The sequence below is a fragment of the Equus caballus genome, chromosome 16, assembly GCF_041296265.1.
Source record: "Equus caballus isolate H_3958 breed thoroughbred chromosome 16, TB-T2T, whole genome shotgun sequence".
In the NCBI taxonomy this organism is placed as follows: Eukaryota; Metazoa; Chordata; class Mammalia; order Perissodactyla; family Equidae; genus Equus; species Equus caballus.
Genome location: NC_091699.1, coordinates 31,992,822 through 32,011,117, shown reverse-complemented (window position 1 = coordinate 32,011,117; position 18,296 = coordinate 31,992,822). Strand labels below are relative to the sequence as shown.

At 40.0% G+C, this 18,296-nt stretch overlaps 1 protein-coding gene across 7 annotated transcripts in view; it reads right to left on the bottom strand.

The window, feature by feature from the left end:
- Window positions 1-18,296, bottom strand: part of FRMD4B (FERM domain containing 4B) — a 308,178-nt gene that overhangs the window by 81,984 nt on the left and 207,898 nt on the right. For all 7 annotated transcript variants that reach the window (XM_070238641.1, XM_023620093.2, XM_070238640.1 and 4 more), the window contains one exon: window positions 12,855-12,939. In XM_070238641.1, coding sequence (XP_070094742.1) covers window positions 12,855-12,939 — 85 coding nt within the window. The remainder of the gene's footprint in view (window positions 1-12,854; window positions 12,940-18,296) is intronic.

The window sequence follows — 18,296 nt, the reverse complement described above, 5'->3', positions numbered from 1 at the left end:
ATCAGAAAAAACATTCTGTGTCTTGTCTTTAAGAGCTGACCTTTTGTCTTTCTAGATAAAGCAATTAGGAATTTTCAGCTTCCACTTAGCCCTGTCCAGGGAGGAAGATGCCTGAGTGTTTTTCTAACAGAGGGAAAGTGATCAGGAAAATGTTTTTACTCTCTCCATATGGCTTTAAAGAGCTAAAGTTTAATGAACGTACTCATTATTTTTCTTTATTTTTAAATTTAAAACTAATTCAAGCTTCTTGTTAAAAAAAAATTAGAGGGGGTTGGCATGGTGGTGCGGGGTTAAGTTCATACATTCCGCTTTGGAGGCCCGGGGTTTGCCAGTTTGGATCCTGGGTGCGGGCCTATGCATCGCTTATCAAGCCATGGTGTGGTGGACGTCCCACACATAAAATAGAGGAAGATGGGCACAGATGTTAGCTCAGGGCCAGTCTTCCTCAGCAAAAAGAGGGATTGGTGGCAGATGTCAACTGAGGGCTAATCTTCTTCAAAAAGAAAAAAGAAAGAGGAATCTAAGATCTTTTTATGTTTATCTTTCCATATTTCAGTAACATCTTCCATGGGACAATTCCTAAAGTTGGTGGAATACTGGGTGAAACTATATACTCCATTTTAATGGACAGGGCCAAATTGCCCTTCAAAGCCACATGGGCTTTTAAGGGAGCTTTGGTGCCTCCAGGTTCACACACTTAAACTCAAATGGCATTAAGATTCTACAGGCATTACGCAACGTGCTCTATCATTGTGAGTGTGGTAAGAGCAGGTGGGACGATAGGCTGAGACTCTCACCAACTCTGCTAATGAAAGGGCACACCTAACAAGGTCTCGGTCAAGAAATGAGGTAAGAGGGAAGATAAAAATGAATATGATTGGATAGTCTTGCAACAACTCTATCTTTTAAAAGGATTACTAATGTTTGGCTCATTTGTATGTCCACATTTCTTCAAAGTACAAAGAGATGAGTGCTTATTAGAAAAGAAAAGGGAGCACAATGAAATCTATTAAGGCTTTTCTGAGCCATATTCTCCTCCATCTTGATGTGTTATCTACACCTGCTAAAGCCTGGAGCAGAGGAGGTCCCAAGTGGCTCAGTACCCAGGTCAACATCTCTTGATTGACTCCAAAGACATTTTATTTCAAGAATCAGAATAGACTTAGGTTTTCTCCAGTGGCCAGACCTAAGCTAGGGTAATATCCAAGAGGCTTACGGTTGTCTCTTTTTTCTTTCTTATTTAATGGTTTAGCATGTCTCTAGGACAGCATTTTCAAAAGTGTGGCCAGCAATCCATTAGTAAGTATTGCTTGGAAAAAGAATTTCATAGGCAAGTAAGTTTGGAAGAATTAGGTTAAACAAAATCACACATTTTTGCATTGAAGGACTTCTTGAAGCCTTTAATATGTCAATGCACGTGGTGAATTCCCAAGAAAGTGGTCCAACAGTCAGCTCCTTAAACTCGTTCGGTATGAAAATATCTCATGATCATGAGACAGACTTGAGCTGTAGAGTTAAACTACAGTATTCGTGTTTGTGTGTGCGTGTGATTACAAAATACTAATTCTGTTTGTGAGATTTCTTCTACTGCAGAGCTAGGAAAATGTCCCAAACTGCTTTTTATATAATTTTAGAAAGGAGTAACAAGCAGCATCAGGAATTCTGGGTATGCTCAGTCTCTCTAAGATCCCTGGCATCTTTCAGAAATATTACATCTTAGAAAGTATTATCAGACTTATTGCCTTTAAAATAAACACAACACACACCTACACACAAATGTACCGGTGAAAGAATCCTTAAGACTTAGGATAAGCCACAGGAAGGTACTAGTGCTAAATATTACCCTGAAAACGCAGAACTCATAAAAAATCCTGGCCCTTAATAGGAGCACAAGGATTTCTTATTGAACGAATGAATGAATGAATGCATGAAGACAAATACTAGGGTTTCTGGAGCTAGACTGCCTAGTGATTACTCCACTACTAATGAGCTATTTCTGCTTTCATTTCCTCAATTGTTAAAGAAATAGTAATTAACAGTATTGGTTGCTGTGAGGGTTAAACGAGTTAATACATGAGAAAATCAGTGCTTGCTACTTGGCGAACCCTTGATGAAGTCAAGCTGCCATCCTCCTCTTTGTCCTCACCCCTGTGCATGATCTCTACCAGAGAGTACCTCTTGAAACCCACTTGCTCTTCCTTTTCTGCCATTTTCTGCCTTTTCATTATACTTTTATACACACCAAAAGAGACAAGGTGGCCAATACTATTTTAATTTTCCAAGCATGTCTTCAAAGCACTGATTTAAAAAAAGGGGTGGTAGTGATGAACGTTGATTGATTACTAAAATCACAGATATGGGCAAGGAGGCCACCAAAAATAATAACCGGGGGCAAAGCTACAGTCCAGTTTCATGCATTTAGGTTTTTCCAAATGGGCAACATGTTGTCCAAGGTGGACCACAGCCCACATGTTGAATGCTTCCAGGGTTACCCAGTGTCAGTTTCAGCATTTCCACATCATCACCGCCTGGCACAGGTGGTTGTTTTGTGAAGTCAAGGTGTGCCCCTCTGCATTCTCACCAAGGAGGCCAAACAGGTTCAAGAGCCCTCACTTGAAAGACAGCTCAGACAACAGCGCTCTCCCGAGGAATGCTTGACCCATATGGGCAGTTCCTAACTTTCTGGTAGGTTCTGTTCCAACATGAGTGCTAATGCACTTCTGAAACATCCTTTCAGAAGTGCTTTGTCCCCCAGCTCAGCCTGGGAAAGCCATTTGGCCCCTAATGTCCAGAGGCACCTTATTAACTACCATAGGCTAAGAGCATCGGTATTACAACAGTGTTCAGAATATCAGAAAGAAGGAGCTTAAATTCAGGATGCCGTGGATATGCCTCCCCCACATGCCATGGGTAGACAACTGTCATCCATTGAGAGGCAGTATGGGTAGTGGTTCAACTCACGGACTCTGGCATCATACTGCCTGGGATGAATCTTGGCTCCTCCACTTATTCACTGGGTGACCTTATATGTTCCCATGTGTAAAATGGAGGATAATAATAGAACTTACCTAAGAGGGTTAGAGTGAGAACTAAATGAATGAAAACACACAAGGGAGAGCCTAGCAGATTATATACAATCCTTGTTAGTTGCTATGACCTGTCCACTCCATAACAATAGCCCCTGAATTCTAAGTTACTGAGGACACTTGTATTTCCCTAGAGCAATGACTAAAAGGGAGCTAAGACAAACAAGAGGTGCTTTTAAGGGCCAGGGTCTCCTGGTATAACTCGCCAAGGATACTTTGCCCACCAACTAGCTCTGTGACATTAAGTAAGTTACTTACCCTCTCTGTGCCTCAGTTCTTTTACTTGTAAAAGGGGATCATAAGTTTCCTTCTTTGTCCGCTCCAGTGAGGATCAAATGTAATTAAATGTATATCACTTAGCACAGCGCTAGCCCACAATAATGGACAGAAAAGGCTCTTTGGATATTTCTTGCCTTCCCATTATTCTCAGAGCTGGAAATAGATTCATACCTTCCTCTGCTCTCCTGTTCTTCAGGTGAAATGCCTTTTTCTTTTCTAACTGCCAGTAAAGACAAGGAGGAGAAATGAAAACGCATCCTTCTAGTGTCTTATCTCTGGACCCTGATTCCAATTTCTCAAAGCAAGGTTTAACACGTATTTAACATTCTGTGTGCTTAACACGCAGAAAAGTCAGTGGTTCTTCAGCTGAAGGGTTCAGGAGAATTACCTGAGAACCCTGTTGAAAAGGCTGATTTCCAGCTCCCCTCTCAATTCTGATTCTGTGGCCTGGAGAGGGGAAACGAGGCAGGAAGCTTCTCAGTAAAAATGAGCACTTGTGATGAATCTGATAAAGGGAGTCAAAGGTCGCACCACGAGAAATGCTGCCCTAATCTCAAAAAATCACTTTGAAATGAGAAAAACATCTCAAGGAGGTTAAGCACCTTTCCTGAGACCACACAGCTGGTAGGGCTCAGAGGTAGCCCTAGCCCTGAGACCCTTCCTTAGAACTACATTTCCTTGTCAAGATCAATCACAGTATGATTCTTAATGTATTTTCTTATATTGCAAATTACAGCAGGTCATAGTGGACAGAAAACAGAAATACCTAATTATCCGGATTACTTTTTAAGGGCAGGCCTATATTCAGCCAGATTTTGTCATAACTACCGCTAAGGTAGACTTTTTTCCAGAAAACAAATTTCATTTACACTGATGTTTAAGTTGGGATTTAAAATACCAGAAGAAAAATCAAGAAATCCTCAGAGCATTTGCAGTTACAAACAGCCTCAAACAGTGGTGGCAGGCAGCAGGCACTCGATAAATAATTGCAGAATAAATACTCTATATGCATTTAGCTCTAGCAATGGCAGAATTTGGCCTATCCACTGATGGCTTCATAATTTGAGTTGACCAGAACTAGTTTTCTATAAGATTACTATTGACCTTTAATTGATATCTAAATAAATTAGAGAAAAAGCTAATAGGCAATCTAAAAGTCAACAGGCATTTGACTTTTTGAAAAAAATTAAAAAAAAAAATGTGACTTGTTAAAAAATATTACACAGGACACGAAATCTTCTTCTTTACAGAAGCATTCTCACTCATTCTTTGATGAAAATTGTAATTAGAATTACTATAGCATTGCTAAATGTTATTAAGTAATACCTGGAAAATGAATTTTTTACAATTTTAGATGTTTAACTTCTTAGTAAGTTTAGATGCATTTCATACTCAATACTAGTCAAATTATACATCAGATAAGCTGTTTTTGTTTCTCTCTTGACTTCCTGGGAAGCAAGTGTTGATCATCAACAGCACCCATTCATTTATTGAGTTGGTCAACAACAATTCATTGAATGCTCTATTTGTATCAGACTGTAACATGAGAGTTTCTTTTGAAGCAAACAAAAGTGAGAAATCTTTATCCCTTTTCAGACTATCTGGGATACCCAAATTCAGAAATGAGGCACAATATTTCTTCCAACACATTTAAGTGTCGCCAATGGCTTATTCACTATGTAGTAAGTGAAATGATATTTACAAAGCCATTGGGAAACACCAGTGTTTCAAATGACACACTCATGAGGCTGAATTTGTGAATATAAATGCATATTGACATAGCTATGCAGAGTTCCAGCAACTGTATTAAACCTCATCACAAGTCCTATTTCTTACCAACCAAGCATGCAAAAAGATATTGTGGCTTTGTCTGTATTTACAAATGAAAGCTCTCTTTTCCTGTCTGTATGGTTCTGTCCTCAGTGAAAGGAAGGAACTGGCAGCAGGGGAAAGCTGCCTGGCAGGGAGGAAGAAGTGTGTGTAGGGGGTGATTAGAGGTGCTGAACACATCACTGGTGGGAAGAATGTCCCCTGCACAGAGTGAAAGGGAGCCCCATTCACTCTCAGATCTACGAGTGAGCCCCAAGTTAACAGCACCTACCACTATCAGTGACTGACGTTCACCAATCAATAATCCACCTACACGTGTTCTACAGCTGATGCTACATTGTCATAAAACTTATTTACTCCTGTGGCCATAATTCAGATGATTTTCCTTATACGGAATGTTCTTAAATTATCACACATCTTAAGAAATTACTTGAAAGCTGCTTTACCAAACAGTTGCCTGATCCTGTTATCACTTACCAGATCCTGTAACATCTCTTGGGACTGTTTGTTACTAGTCATCTGCATTTTACATAGATAGAAAATATTCAACTCTAAATTCCTACAAAGGAATTAAAAAGAAAATTATCCCAATAACAGTCATAGGGCATAGTGCCTTACAATATTATTTTTTGTTAAAGTTCTAAATTCTTTGACAAATCATGACACACTCCCTTTTAGACAGGAGCTCCCAGGAACTGACATTCATAAGATGGAGTAAAGTTTAAAAGGACTCTGCTTTTCACTACTTCCTCAAGACCAAAAGAATTTAGCATACAATGCTACAAGAGAACTATCAGGAGTTAAAATTTGCAGCCTATCTTTCTTTCTATCAGCAACAGAGCAAACAAGCAATCAAGAAGACTATTTCATTGGACCATGCCCAGCTGGGCAGTGAAAAATATCACAAGGGGTAATTGTATTTCTCCACACAGGAGATGATGACCAACTGTGGTTTACGAAATGTCTTCCTGACTCAGTAAATGCTGCATTTGCTGTATAAGTGTCTACTTATCAGTCACCCTTGGAGTTCTTAAGGAAGTCCAAGTCTCAGAAAAGAGAGGCTGCAATAAAGCCTTTGGTGCTGGAGACATTTTACTTTCTCCACAGGATTTGCCAAAAACTCTGCTTTGAGTACTTCTGTTTCTGGCTAAGATGGAGTAACAGGGACTAGACTGACCCTATCACCTGAAAAAAACTTTAAAAACCTAGACAGTGAATATGAAACAACAGTTTTCAAAACACTGAACATCAGGCAACAAAGGACTGAACCTTGAACCAAGTAAACTCCATGACTGCGCCCACTTACTGCCATGAAAAGGTTTCCAGGCTGTGAAGGGGAAACCCAGACAGAGCACGGTGGACTCTCTGAGTTGAGGAAATGGAGCTGAGAGACCATAATGGATAGAATTTGCAGAACAGAGTGCTAGAGAAAAGACAGCTGCACCAACAGAGAGTCTTGAAGGTATGCAGAAGGCCTTCTTTGAGTATTTAGCAGAATATTGATCATAGTGCATGGAAAGAGACTACACATGGTTGGGGAAAGAACTTCCAAAAGGGAAGGGTGCCTGGTCCTCATGAAGGACTGGAAATGGTGCCTGTTCTCACCACCCAGACTGAAAAACTCATAATTCATGGAGCATCAGGAAGGTCTTGCCTCAGAAATGGGGAATAGTTAGCTCTAGAATGAGCAGTGCTCTGGGCCAGCCTAACAAATCATAAAAGTAATAACTGAAAAAAATCAAACTGCATCCAAGGAACTGAACTGTAGTCCCCCCAAAAATATCAAGAATATTTATAGGAATATAAAAATATGCAGCACCCCAAAATACAAAATTAAACAATGTCCAGCATTCAATCAAATATTACCAGGCATGCAAGTAGGCAGGAAAACATGACCTATAATGAGGAGAAAAATCAGTCAATCTAAACCACCCAGACTTGACACAGATATTAGAATAAGCAGATGAGGACATTAAAACAATTATTATAACCATAGCTCCTATTTCAAAAAGTCAAGTAGTCACGTGCAAGATGTAAAAAAGATCTAAATCAAATTTCTAAAGATAAAAACTCCAATACACAGGATGCGATAAGTGGCAGATTAGATTGCAAAAGAAAAAATCAATGAACTTGAAGACAGCAATAGAAACTATCCAAAACAAAATGCAGAAAAAATAACTAAATAAAAGGAAAAGGGCATCACTGAACTGTGGGACAACTTGAGGTGGCCCACTATGTGTGTAATGTAACTGGAGTTTATAAAGGAGGGATGGCGGGGGCAGAAAAAATATTTGAGGAAAAAATGGCTGAGATATTTCCAACTTGGATGAAAACTATAAACTCACAAGTCCAAGATGCTCAATAAACACCAGTCACAAGAAACATGAAGAATGGGCTGGCCCCACGGCCGAGTGGTGAAGTTTGTGTGCTGCACTTCAGCGGCCTGGGGTTTGTTGGTTTGGATCCTGGGCATGTACCTACATACCACTCATCAAGCCATGATGTGGCAGCATCCCACATAAAAGAACTAGAATGACTTGCAACTAGGATATATGACTACAGACTGGGGGCTTGGGGAGAAAACAAAAAAAAAGAGGAAGATTGGCAACAGATGTTAGCTCAGGGCCAGTCTTCCTCACCAGAAAAAAAAGAATACCTTAAAAAAAAAAGAAAAGAAACATGAAGAAAGCTACACCAAAGCACCTCATAATCAAATTGCTTAAAGCAGTGATAAAGAGAAAATCTTAAAAGCAGCCAGAGGTAATTGAATGTTTATACAAAAACAGTAACAGTGATGTGTGCATCTATAACATACCTAAGTATGACACGGATAGCATAAAGGCTGAGAGGGAGGAAATGGAAATATACTATTGTAAGTTTGTACTACACATGAAATGGTCTATCACTTGAAGGTAGACCTGATAAATTAAAGATGTATACTATAAACCCTAAAGCAACCACGGAAATAATGAAACAAAGAGTCATAACCAATAATTCAACAAAGGAGGTAAAATGGAATTATAAAATACTCAATAAATCCAAAAGAAGGCAGAAAAAAGGAACAAAGAACAGATGGGACAAATAGAAAACAAATAGCAAGATAAACTTAACCATGTTAATAATCACATTAAATGTAAATAGTCTAAAAATCAGTTAAAAGACAGAGATTGCCAAAACGGATTTAAAAAATCAAGATGCAACTATATGTTGTCCATAAAAAAATGCATTTTAAATATGCAGACACAAATAGTTTTAAATTAGAAAGATGGAAAAAGATTTACCATGCTAACACTAATCAAAAGAAACTTGGAGTGGTTATATTAATACCAAACGAAGCAGATTTCAGAATAAAGAGGATCATTTTATAATGATAAGCAAGAGAACATAGCAATCCTAAATATTTATGTCCTAATAACAGAACTTCAAAATACATGAAACAAAAACTGTAGAACTGCAAAGAGAAATAGAAAATCCACAATAATATCTAGAGATTTCAACACCCCTCAATAATTGATACAAGAAGTAGATATACAATCACAATAGTAGACCTGAACAATAGCATCAACCAAGTTGATCTAATTAACGTTTATAGAACATTCCACCCAATGACAGCATAATATACATTCTTCCCAAGTGCATATAGACAAGTTACCAAGATGGAGCATACTCTGGACCATAAAACAAGTCTCAATAAATGTAAAAGGATTAATCCATACAAAGTGTGTTCTCTGACCACAGTGGGATTACATTAGAAATAAATAACAGAAAGATCTCTAAAAATCTCCAAATACTTGGAAACCAAACTACACTCTTCTAATTAACAATGAACTTATCAAAAAAGAAATTAGAAAATATTTTGGAATGAATGAAAATGAAAACAGTGTATCAGAATTTGTGGGATCCTACAAAATCAGTACTTAGGGAGAAATGTTATAGGACTGAATGCCTATATTAGAAAAGAAACATCTGCAATCACTGATCTTAGCTTCTATCTTAAGAAACTAGAATAAGAAGAGCAAATTAAACCAAAAAGGAGAAGAAAGAAAATAACAAAACGATAAAGCTTATAATAAAGATCATAGCAGAAATCAATGAAATAGAAAACAGAAAAACAACAGAGAAAAATCACTGAAACCACAAGCTGGTTGTTTGAGAAGCTCAATAATGATACACTTCTAGCCAGACTGATTGGAAAAAAACGAGAGAAGACACCAATTATTAAGATCAGGATTGAGAGAGGTGATATTACTACAGAATGCATATGTTAAAAAGATAGTGAGGAAATACTATGAACAACCATGCCTATAAACTTGACAACTAATAAAAAGGCATGCAGATTGTAAAGGGAGAAGTAAAACTATCTTTATTAGCAGATGACATGGTCATCTATAAAGAGAATCTGATGGAATCTACAAAAAAGCCACCAAGAGTGATAAGTGAGGGCTGGCTCCGTGGCCGAGTGGTTAAGTTCGCGCGCTCCGCTGCGGCGGCCCAGGGTTCGGATCCGGGGCGCGGACATGGCACCGCTCGTCAGGCCACGTTGAGGCGGCATCCCACATCCCACAACTAGAAGGACGTGCAACTAAGATATACAACTGTGTACAGGGAGGGTTTGGGGAGATAAAGCAGGGAAAAAAAAAAAAAAAAGCTTGGCAACAGTTGTTAGCCCAGGTGCCAATCCTTAAAAAAAAAAAAGAAGATTGGCAACAGTTGTTAGCCTAGGTGCCAATCTTTAAAAAAAATAAAATAAATAAAATAAAAAAAGAGTGATAAGTGAGCTTAGCAAGGTTGCAGGATTCAAGATCCACACACAAAAATCAATTGGATTTCTATATACTAGTAATGAACATTCAGAAATTGAAACAAGAAGATACCATTTACAATTGTATCAAATAATATGGAAGACTCAGGGACAAATCTGACAAAAGACGTGTATACTGAAAACTACAAAACACTACAGAGATAAACTAAAGATGATCTGTATAAATGGAGATAGCTACCTCTTTCACGGGTCTGATAACTCATCAATTCTTTCCACATTGGTCTATAGATTCAGTGCAATCCTAATAAAAATCTCAACAAGTTTTGCGGGGGCTTTTTGGGTAGAAATCAATAAGCTGAATCTAAAATTCATGTGGAAATGCAAAAAACTTAGAATAAATAAAGCAGCTTTGAAAAAGAACAAAGTTGGAGTTTGTTCTGATTTCAAGACATTATAAAGCTGCAGGAATCAAAATAGTGTGTTACAGGCATGAACAGTGACAAATACATCAATGTGGCAGCATAGAGAGCCCAGAAATAAACACACATATATGGACAACTGATTTTTGAAAAAGGTGCATAGCTAATGCAATGGAGAAATAACAGTCTTTTAAACAAGTGGTGCTGGACCAACTGAATATCCATATGCCAAAAAAAAAAAAAAAAAAAGAACCTCAATCCATACTTTGTGCCGTATAAAAATAAACTCAAAATGGATCATAGACCTAAATGTTAAACCTAAAACTCTAAAACTTCTAGAAGAAAGCACATGGGAAAATCTTTGTGATCTTGAGTTAGGCAAAGTTGCTGAGTTATGACATCAAAAGTGTGCAATCTATAAAAGAACAAATTGATAAAATGGACTTCATCAAAAAAATAAAAAGCCTTCTAGTCTTTGAAAAACATTGAGAGAATGAAAAGCAAGCCACAGACTGGAAGAAAATATTTGCATCCATATAAATGATAAAATACTTGGATCCAGAAAATATACACTCTGAAAACTCAATAGAAGAAAACAAACAACCCAAAGAAATTAGGCAAAAGAGTCAAACATAAAGAAGATATATGGATGGTAAATAAGCACACGAGAGATGCTCAACATCGTATGTCATCAGGAAAATCCAAATTAAAACCACGATGAGATACCACTTCACGCTTATCAGAACGGCTAAAATGAGAAAGACTAACCATGCCAAGTGGTGACAAGGATATGAGGGAACTAGAACACTCATAAACTGCTGGTGGGAGTTTAAAATAGCACAACCACTTTGGAAAACAATTTAGCAGGACCTTAAAAAGTTTAACTTATCTACCATATGATCTAGCCATTCTACTCCCGGGAATTTACCCCCCAGAAGGCAAGCATATATGCATACAACGGCTTGTACATGATTGTTCACAGCAGTTTTATCTGTAATAGTCCCCAAACTAGTACCATCCAAATGTCCATCAACAGGTGAACGGATGATTATTTCACAATATACACGTGTATCAAATCATCATATCGTACACCTTAAACTGACAGAATGTTATATGTCAATTATATCTCAGTAAAGCTGGGAAGAAAATTGAAAAAAGCCCACAGGTGAACAGATAAACAATTTAAAGTATAGCCATATAATGGAATACTACTCAGCAATAATCGATACACACAATAACATGGATGAATCGCAAAATAATTATGCTTATTGAAAGACGACAAAAAGATTACCTACTGTATGATTCCATTTATATAAAACTCCAGAAAATGTAAACATCTACCATGAGAGAAAGCAGATCTGTAGTTGCTGGGTATATGCACTATCTTGATTGTGGTGATCATTTCATGAGTATTATGGATATATGTTAAACTTATAAAATTATACACCTTAAATACAGTCAATTATAGCTCAATAAAGCTGTTAAAAATACTCAAGCAGAGCTCTGCCCTTGCTGAGTCTTACACCAATTAAAGTTTTGTGCGTGCAGTGGGCCACCTTTAAGATTTTGGGAGCCTAGGGGAAGAGCACCAATGTCGGTTCTCTAACTCATAGCCTGCTGCCTTGTCTTTCTAGGCCAGGCACCATCCAGCTGTCCCTGGCCACCCCTCAGACTTAAAGCAATGTATATGGGCAGAAGGGGCTCCCATTGGCCCTGAAAGCAAGCATGGGATCTGAGATCCTGAACACTGAGACCATAACCTCGAAGGGAGGAGCTAGGCTCCAGACGAGCAGACCTTGGCCCACAGACTCCCTGCCCTGGCTGAGGCTGTGGTTTGAGGAGGTCAGAGTGGAGGCCTTTAAAGCAATGCTAGCCTGCAAGGAGACAGGATAAAAATTGAGAATGTGTCAAACTTTCATAACAATTTGACATGGCTGCAACATCCAAGCATGGGATCATTTTTCTAGCAATTCATGTTTATTGAATTTTCCCCAAACGCAATGTGTCCTCCACACCTTGGATAAAATTAAAAACAATAAAGCAAAAACTGGTCCCTCACCACAGATAACTGAGACACTGCTTTAAAGCACGTGGTTCTGAGCAGAGGCCCCTAAACAAATATGGTAAATGTAAGGCATACTCTGATAAAAAGATTTCTGGCCCCACTTTTGTGAGGTTTTCCATCAGAATCTGATTGATCATCTTCTGTGTCTTTCTGGGCATTCTGTGTAGAGGATTAGTTGCAGTTAAGGTAGTAGTGATTGTGTGTGAGCAAGATTCCTCTGCAGATGACTGGCTTCCTCACTCAGAATTTGAGAAAAGCTGCCATTTTTTTTTTTGGTGGGGTAGAAAATATCAACGGAAAAGCCTATGGCCATTTTTCTTCGTTGGAACATCAAAAGACAGACAACACCGTTTCTTCCTCCAACCGCAGTCCCTCTGGAATCATTCACTCAACATAACAAACAGGCACCTTACCTTGTGCACACAGGACTTTGCATTCAGGAAAAACAGCTCCACGGTGGTTTTATCCTTTAGAAACGATATGCTCTCAATGTAAAACCTGAAACACAGTACAAAAGTTTGTTTCCTTGGATTTCTTTTCTTCTCTCAGCATGATTTCATTTCCTCATGTAGTCTCCCCAAAAGCAGAGAGAGAATTTTGAGCAATTAAGGGATGGCTGTGCGATTTTTTCCTTTAAAAGAAATCTCTAACACATATCTAAGTGTGTCTGTATGATGTGTGTGTATGGACACGTACGTGCAGATAAAATCTCTTGCAGAAGGCCTTTGTGTGTTGGAAGGTGAGTTAAAGAGAAATCCAAAATGGTATCCAACGGCAAACACAACCATATCTGTGTTCTCCATTCTCTGACACACATTCTGGGAGTTCGTAAGACCTCAGACAGCCTCAAAACAAAGCCCAGGTGAGCTCTGAGGGTGGAAAGCAGAAGTCGGCTGAGTAAGCACCACATAAGTGAACCCTGAGGCTCGCTTGTGGCTCAGTGGTGTCCAGCCTCGGGGTGGGTGTGAGGGCCCCACGCCTACCTTACCCCTCCACCAGGCAAGTTTCAATCACACCCTCCTCCCTCTCTCTCATCCTTCCAGGCTCTGGGCTTTCCCTTGGCTGGAAGCCAAACTCTCAGTAGTACTTAATCTTGGTCTTTTCTCATGCAAATCAGAGGATTCTGGGTCTCAGTCCCCCCACCACCTTTTTCGGGCTTTTGCTGTACAATCTGTGAGGCCACAGATTGCAGGTCTCTCTCTTAGTCGAGCTCTGGACAGCCCCTTGTGGGGAGGGGAGGAGAATCTTTAACAACCTCTGTTTTCATAATCCCATAACGATGAAGCTGGTGGGTGACGGCCGGTGCTCTGGGGTGGGTGAGCGAGCCAGCTGAGGCCCAGAAGTTTTTCTGAAGTATTGGAGCCTCGCCTGATGAATAATGCATGAAGAGACATCATGCCCCAAGACAGGTCACAGCTCGGGGCCTGGAAGAGAACTTGCTCTGGAACTGGTGAGAGTCAAGAGAAACCAGGACGAAAGTGACACCGTGAGCCTGTCCTTAGCTCTGCCAAATCATGATAAACCTTGGGCATTTGTTCCCCCCACCCCAACAATGACCAAACATTTGATAAATAGATAAAAATGAAAAAGGACACGAAAGATTTTATCACTGAGATGGTAAAATTATTTGAAAAATTCCACCTCTAACGTTGAATCATCAAGGGAAGTTCCAGAAAGAGAATAAATCCTTTATATTTCTACTTACAAGGGTTTATCTCACTTATAAGGGAGATTAGTGAAGACTGATGAGTGTCAGGTTTGTAAGAAGGGAAGGTTAAGTACTAAGGTAGGGAGGGAAATGAGGAATTGGGGGGGTAATAGGCAGTGAAATCAGAAAGATCTAGAATGTGGCATCCCACCTCCATCATTTATTAGCTATGTGGCTTTAGCAAATTAGCTTCTCTGCGTCTTTTCTAAAATGAGTGCCGTGACTGCACTTACCTCATGGGATTTTGGAAGGCTTAAATGAGATAATATATGTAAAACACTCAGTAAATGTTAACAATTGTTAAAAAAAAAATCCATTTTTTGGAATTTAATGCTATATGGCCTGGGAGAAGTGACTTAAGCTTTCAGTCTGAGATCCTTTACCTATAAAGTGGTGATAATGACTTTATGGGATTTAAATGAGCTATATTATACATAAAGTGCCTACTACAGTTCCTGGCATGTGGTATGGATTCAAGAAATTCCTTGTGGCTCAGTAAACCTTGCATTGTGTTAGAAAGGCTTCAAGGACGTGATGGGATTTGAGCTATATGTGAAGGCCAGGAAAAGATGGTATTCTATAGGATAAAAAGAAATCCAAGTGGGAAAAATATTGTAGCTAAAGAGATTCTCTTTGGGATAATGTGACAGACATTCATAGTTCGGCTTTCACCAAGACAGGATTTGTATAATCTGGGTATTCTCCCATCAGTTTAGTTTCTCCTACTCTGGCCACTGCTGGATAGACCAAGGATAGTCACCTGACTCAAAGGCAGCCGATGAGTAAGCTAGCCTGGAAAGAAGAGAGTTCAACCCAAAAGAGGCTCCTTATAGGGGATAAGCAACGAACAAACCAATCACGTATGATCTCTTAGACTGAGAGACAGAGAAAAAGGTCAAGAGGGAAACAGTGGAGGCAGAGAGAGGCACTAAGCAGAAGCCATGAGGCAGAGACAGAAGGACAAGTGTCAACAGCACGAGCTGACAGAGCAGAAGCAGAGAGTAGTGAGTCACCGCGATGGTGGACACAAAGCAAGCAGGACCCGAGGCCGGCTACTGCTGTAGACCTGGGATGAACTGTGTTTCTAAGTTTCCTTGCATCCCGAAGGACCTTCCATTCAACTGGGTGGTGGCTGTGGTTTCCTGCTTTCTTTGCCTTTGCATGCATTTTTATCTCTGTCCACTAAGATAAGATGAGCGGGTTTCCAGTGGGCAGCCTGAAAGGGCAGCAGTAATGTCACAGCTGCTGTTTCCTGAGCTCTTACTTTGTGTTGGGCCACACACTAAGTGCCTTCCACACAATGTTTCATTTAATTCTCAAAAGAACCCTGCGTAGGAGAAACCTATCAGTACGCCCATTTCACAGATGCAGAAACTGAGTTTTAGAGATCTGCCTACATGCAGGGTTAGGTCTTGATTTGGGTCCCTTTGACTCTGTAGACAATGTTCCTAAGCAGAACCTCCTCCTGGGCTGTCTCTCCTAGTTCCCTCGACCAGCGCTTAATAATTGTGTGTGGCTCTACCATGTTAAAAAATAGGCAGAGAAACAAGACTAGTGCAATATCCCCCAACATGTTAACATAGAAAGAAGTATGTTTGTTCTCTATTGCTTCAAAAAAGAGAATCAGAATCAATGGACAAAAAATATAAGGTGACATTTTGGATTAACCTATGAAACACCTTTTTAAAAGCTGGAGTAGTCTCCGAAGGGATAGGTTTTCTCAGAGGAAGTGCTCTCCCTGCCCTAGAAAGAGTCCAGATCAGACCCGCAGAACTTAGGGTCTGTTTTCTACACCAAGATTCAGTGATTTTTCTTTTTTCCTTTCACTTTTAATTACATCAATATGTATTTCTAACAGAGAGGGATTGTAATAAAAGTATAACCTTAACGAGTTTTCACACTACCAAAGTCATAATAATTCCCTAATATTTAAAATCCAGCCCTTATTCAAATTTTCCTCTTGTCTCCAAAAGTTTTTTTTTAAAAAAATTCTACATTTGTGGGCCAGCCCCGGTGGCCTAGTGGTTAAGTTTGGCGTGCTCTGCTTTGGCAGCCTGGGTTCAGTTCCTGGGCATGGACCTGCACCACTTGTCAGTCACCATGCTGTGGTGGTAACTCACATACAAAAAGAGGAAGATCGGAAACAGATGTTAGCTCAGGACAAATCTCCCTCAAAGAAAAACATTTCTATGTTTGTGTTACTAAATAAATAAAGCTGCAGTGGCCCGCAGCAGGAGTCACATTTGCAAAAGCCTTAATGGTCACTGGCTATATACATCGAACAGCAGAGCACATTCCTTCTATTGAGCTAGAACTCCCTCTCCAAGGTGTGGGCATGTGACCCCAGCTAGACCAGTCAGATTCTTTCACCACGGGATAGAAATATGATTAGAAAGCCTAAAGATCAAAAACGGTCAGAGTCCACTGTTCTGCCAGCAGTCCCCTGATGAAATTGTCCACTGGTTTCGCCTCCCTGGATCTCTACAGAAGCCTGGATTTCTATCTTTTCTGAGGCCTTGTCAGTTCAGTTTTCCTTCAATTCTGTTAGTTACCCACAATTGCTTTCTGTTGCTGGCAACCAAAGAATCCAAATTAATAGAGGGCTTCCCATGTGCTGGGGACAACACAAAGGACTCAACACGCATCATCTCATTTCATCTTCAGTACAACCGGAAGCCATAGATAGCAAATCATGAACCCATTTCACAGAGGAGAAAACTGAGATACAGAGATGTAAAGTCATCTTCTCCAAGCCATACTTGGAGGAAGTGGTGGAGCCATGATTTGAACTAAGGCCTGTCAGACTTCAAAGTTCATATTCCAAACCAATATGATGTAATGCTCTCCTACAATAATGATTACAACAAAATATAACATGTACACAGTGCCATGGGGCCCAAGGGAGGGATGTCATCAACTCAGCTTATGAATCAAGAAGGAGAAGGCTGCCAAACTGCAATTCATAGGCCTAAGTGTCACAGGACACTAAGTGTCCCCTTGGACAATTGAGCCGAGTCTTAAAGAATGCATGAGTTCACCAGGTAACGAAGGTAGGAAGGGCATTCCAGGGAGAGGACATACTAACCAGACCGATCCTCTTGCTAGTCTTTGAGAATTTAAGAAACCATAGGCAGGGAGCTGGGTGGCTGCGCACCAAATCAATTTGTGGCTTGTCCAACTCTACACAGATACCTTTGTGCTAGAAACTGGCTTCACCTTGTTTCTGAAGCCCAGGCCCCTGACTACCTTCTAGTTCCAGTAAACAGGTCCCTCTCTTGTTTCCCACTACTTTCTGGCCACCTGCCCTGTTGCCTTCTCCCTTTCTGCCTAGGCATCCGATTACCTGCTTTCTGAATCCATGATCCCTTCTCTCCCTCAAGGGGGCCATTGTAACGACTTCATATTTATGGAGTGTATGAAAAGTACATATGGTCCTTCGGGAGAATAGCTCCCCAGACACACCTATCAACACTTACCGTGAACTGAAAACAAAATTTAGGACTTCTTAATGACACGAAACGGACTATCCCAGACTCATAAAATAAAAACCTTTTGTTTCAGCCCTTTTTTGGCAAAAGGATACTGTTTCTTTTCTGTGTGCTTGCTGAAATAGCTCACTAAGATTTTGTGAAGCTGAAGCCCATGGTTAAATTTTCAGCCTCATAATGAACCCAGGCTTTCTGACTAGGCATGTATTTGAAAACAAACCTCACACAGCTTAACAAGTATCATGTCTTGAGCAGAGGATTTTCTTGGGGTGGTTTTGTCTCCACTTTTTGTGGTCTTCCCAGTAGCATTTATTTTTCCTTTCTTGATCAGACGAGTGTTCACGTAACCACTCATCAGTGATAACAGAACATCACACCACAACAGCGTGACAAAGATGTCTTGGAGGGGAGGCAGGCCTGTCAGCCAGACGACAACACATGCGTGTCAAAAAGCAGAACACTCACGTTGTTTGGAACGGGCTGTTCTTTAAGCAATCACTTACACGTAGTGGTCAATATTTACATCTTGTGGCACTTATTCATCATGGTCAAAGTCAACACCGTGGAGTTGGGGAGATACTAGTTTGAACTCCAGCTCCAACACTGATGCATCTTGGGGCCCTGGGCCAACCGCTCCTCCTCTCAGTGCCTCCCTTCCC